Source organism: Bidens hawaiensis, unplaced genomic scaffold (assembly GCF_021521415.1).
Source record: "Bidens hawaiensis isolate Kalapana, Puna unplaced genomic scaffold, B.hawaiensis_p1.1 tig00001179_1, whole genome shotgun sequence".
In the NCBI taxonomy this organism is placed as follows: Eukaryota; Viridiplantae; Streptophyta; class Magnoliopsida; order Asterales; family Asteraceae; genus Bidens; species Bidens hawaiensis.
In genome coordinates this window covers 3,685,973-3,687,832 of record NW_027491068.1, presented here as the reverse complement: position 1 = coordinate 3,687,832, position 1,860 = coordinate 3,685,973, and the positions used below count along the sequence as shown (strand labels likewise).

The window sequence follows — 1,860 nt, the reverse complement described above, 5'->3', positions numbered from 1 at the left end:
TGAATACCCTATTTCTGGATATTGAAAAAAACCCTGTTTTTTTTGGCTTTTTTCCGGGTATAGATTGAATTTATGTGAGGTTGCACTTTTTAGGGGTATTTTTCGGATATTTTCAGGTATTTGTCGGGTAAATTCGGGTATAGATCGAGTGTTTGAAGAACCCGGTTTCAGGTATGGAACTGGTCCCGATTTTCAGGTATTACAGGGTACAAATCGGGTCCGGTTCGGGTACGTACGGGTTTTGGTACTAAAATGCATACCTTATCCGTACCCTACCGGTAGGGGCGGGTACGCGTTGGGGTTTAAAAAACCCTGGTACGAAAAAACTGGTTCTAAGTTTTATTTTGGATCTGGTTCCGGGTTGGGTTTTTTTTTGCACCTCTAGCTTTTTCAACTTGTGAGGATTACGGGCCGAACATTAAAAGTGTATCCATGAAGGCTCAATCCAAGCACATGGGCCTTACGTTCGCCCATTAGGTTAACAAAAAGATTCATATATAGGGTTTAGATTCAGCATTCTAACTTTAACTTGTTTTCATTGCACGTATTCATCTCACCGGCCGTCATTCTCCAAAATGGTAAGCTCTCGTTCGTACATCTGTGATTTGAAGATCTGTTTGCTTTAGTTGTTTCATGGTATTCTGCCATCACATATACGTGTATGAATATATGAACACTTGTTAATCCAGAAATTAATTTGAAAATAAGAGGTTTTTATTTATGCTTACTGTTTTTCACCAATTGATTTGATTAGCATCTTGTGTTGCTTTTAACTGACTAGTGATTTGATGAATATTATTGCTATAAGTTACTATGAATCCAGTGACATTCAGCTTAAAATGTCAGTTTTTGTGTCCGCATATTGTTCTTAGGTTAGATTTGATGTTAATTGAAAATTTTGTATGAGTTGATTTAATGACCGTGTTATTTTAAGTCTCTGTTAATGGTTAATTATGTGTTAGAATTGTATATATGCTTTTGATTGACTTGCAAGCACTGGTGTCCCGACTAGCGTTAATCAGGATTAACTGGATTGGAAATTTTATATATAATTTTTTGATATATCAAAATGTAATTTCTAATACTATTTAATTGGATTGGAATGAGTTAAAATTTTTAAATGCTTTAAAAAGTTTGACCAATTTTGAACCAAAATCGATATCGAAACATGAAAGATTTTTAATTTTGACTAGAATTTGACCAACTTTAACGCTCTAGCTGATTTGCATCATCTTTGACCAACCACCTGTTTGTTGGTCTGATTAGGCCCAATTGAATCGTAGCATATCGGTTAGCGTTTAATTGGTCGCGGTTCGTGATTGATCTTTAGTACTTACACCATGTGTTTGATTTTTGAAACTGTTGTCTCTTATAATTGAATCTGTTTTTTCTTAATTTTGTTTTCATTTTGATATTGATGTGCATATGGGTATTGATAAACGTCTTATTTGACTTGTTATATTATCAGCCGAAGCAAATTCATGAGATTAAGGATTTCCTTCTTACCGCAAGAAGGAAGGATGCACGGTCCGTGAAGATCAAAAGAAGCAAGGATGTTGTGAAGTTTAAGGTTCGGTGCTCAAAGTACCTTTACACATTATGTGTATTTGATGCTGAGAAGGCCAACAAGTTGAAGCAATCTCTCCCTCCAGGTTTGTTTTAAAGACATGATCTTTATAGACATTAATTCTGTTATTTATATTATGCTAATTGATTGTATATAATGCAGGCTTGAGCGTGCAGGATCTTTAAGTGCAACTTGTTTATGTTGGGCTGCTACATTTCTTGGCTCGGATTTTGTTTTATTAAAAAGATTGTTATTTTTACATGCTGTTAATTAAGGCTTTGTATGAACTTTGC

The 1,860-nt window shown here is 34.9% G+C and overlaps 1 protein-coding gene across 1 annotated transcript; it reads left to right on the top strand.

Annotated features, from left to right (window-relative positions):
- The first annotated feature begins 535 nt into the window (after positions 1–535).
- On the top strand, positions 536–1,860 carry LOC143562919 (large ribosomal subunit protein eL38z/eL38y-like). The gene is made up of 3 exons (XM_077050594.1): positions 536–578; positions 1,469–1,652; positions 1,730–1,860. Exons 1-3 carry the CDS (start codon positions 576–578, stop codon positions 1,750–1,752), a joined length of 210 nt encoding a protein of 69 aa, XP_076906709.1. The 5' UTR covers positions 536–575; the 3' UTR covers positions 1,753–1,860.

Coding starts and splice junctions, on each gene's coding strand:
- LOC143562919 (XM_077050594.1), top strand. Junction 1,653..1,729: donor GAAGCAATCTCTCCCTCCAG/GTTTGTTTTAAA, acceptor TATATAATGCAG/GCTTGAGCGTGCAGGATCTT.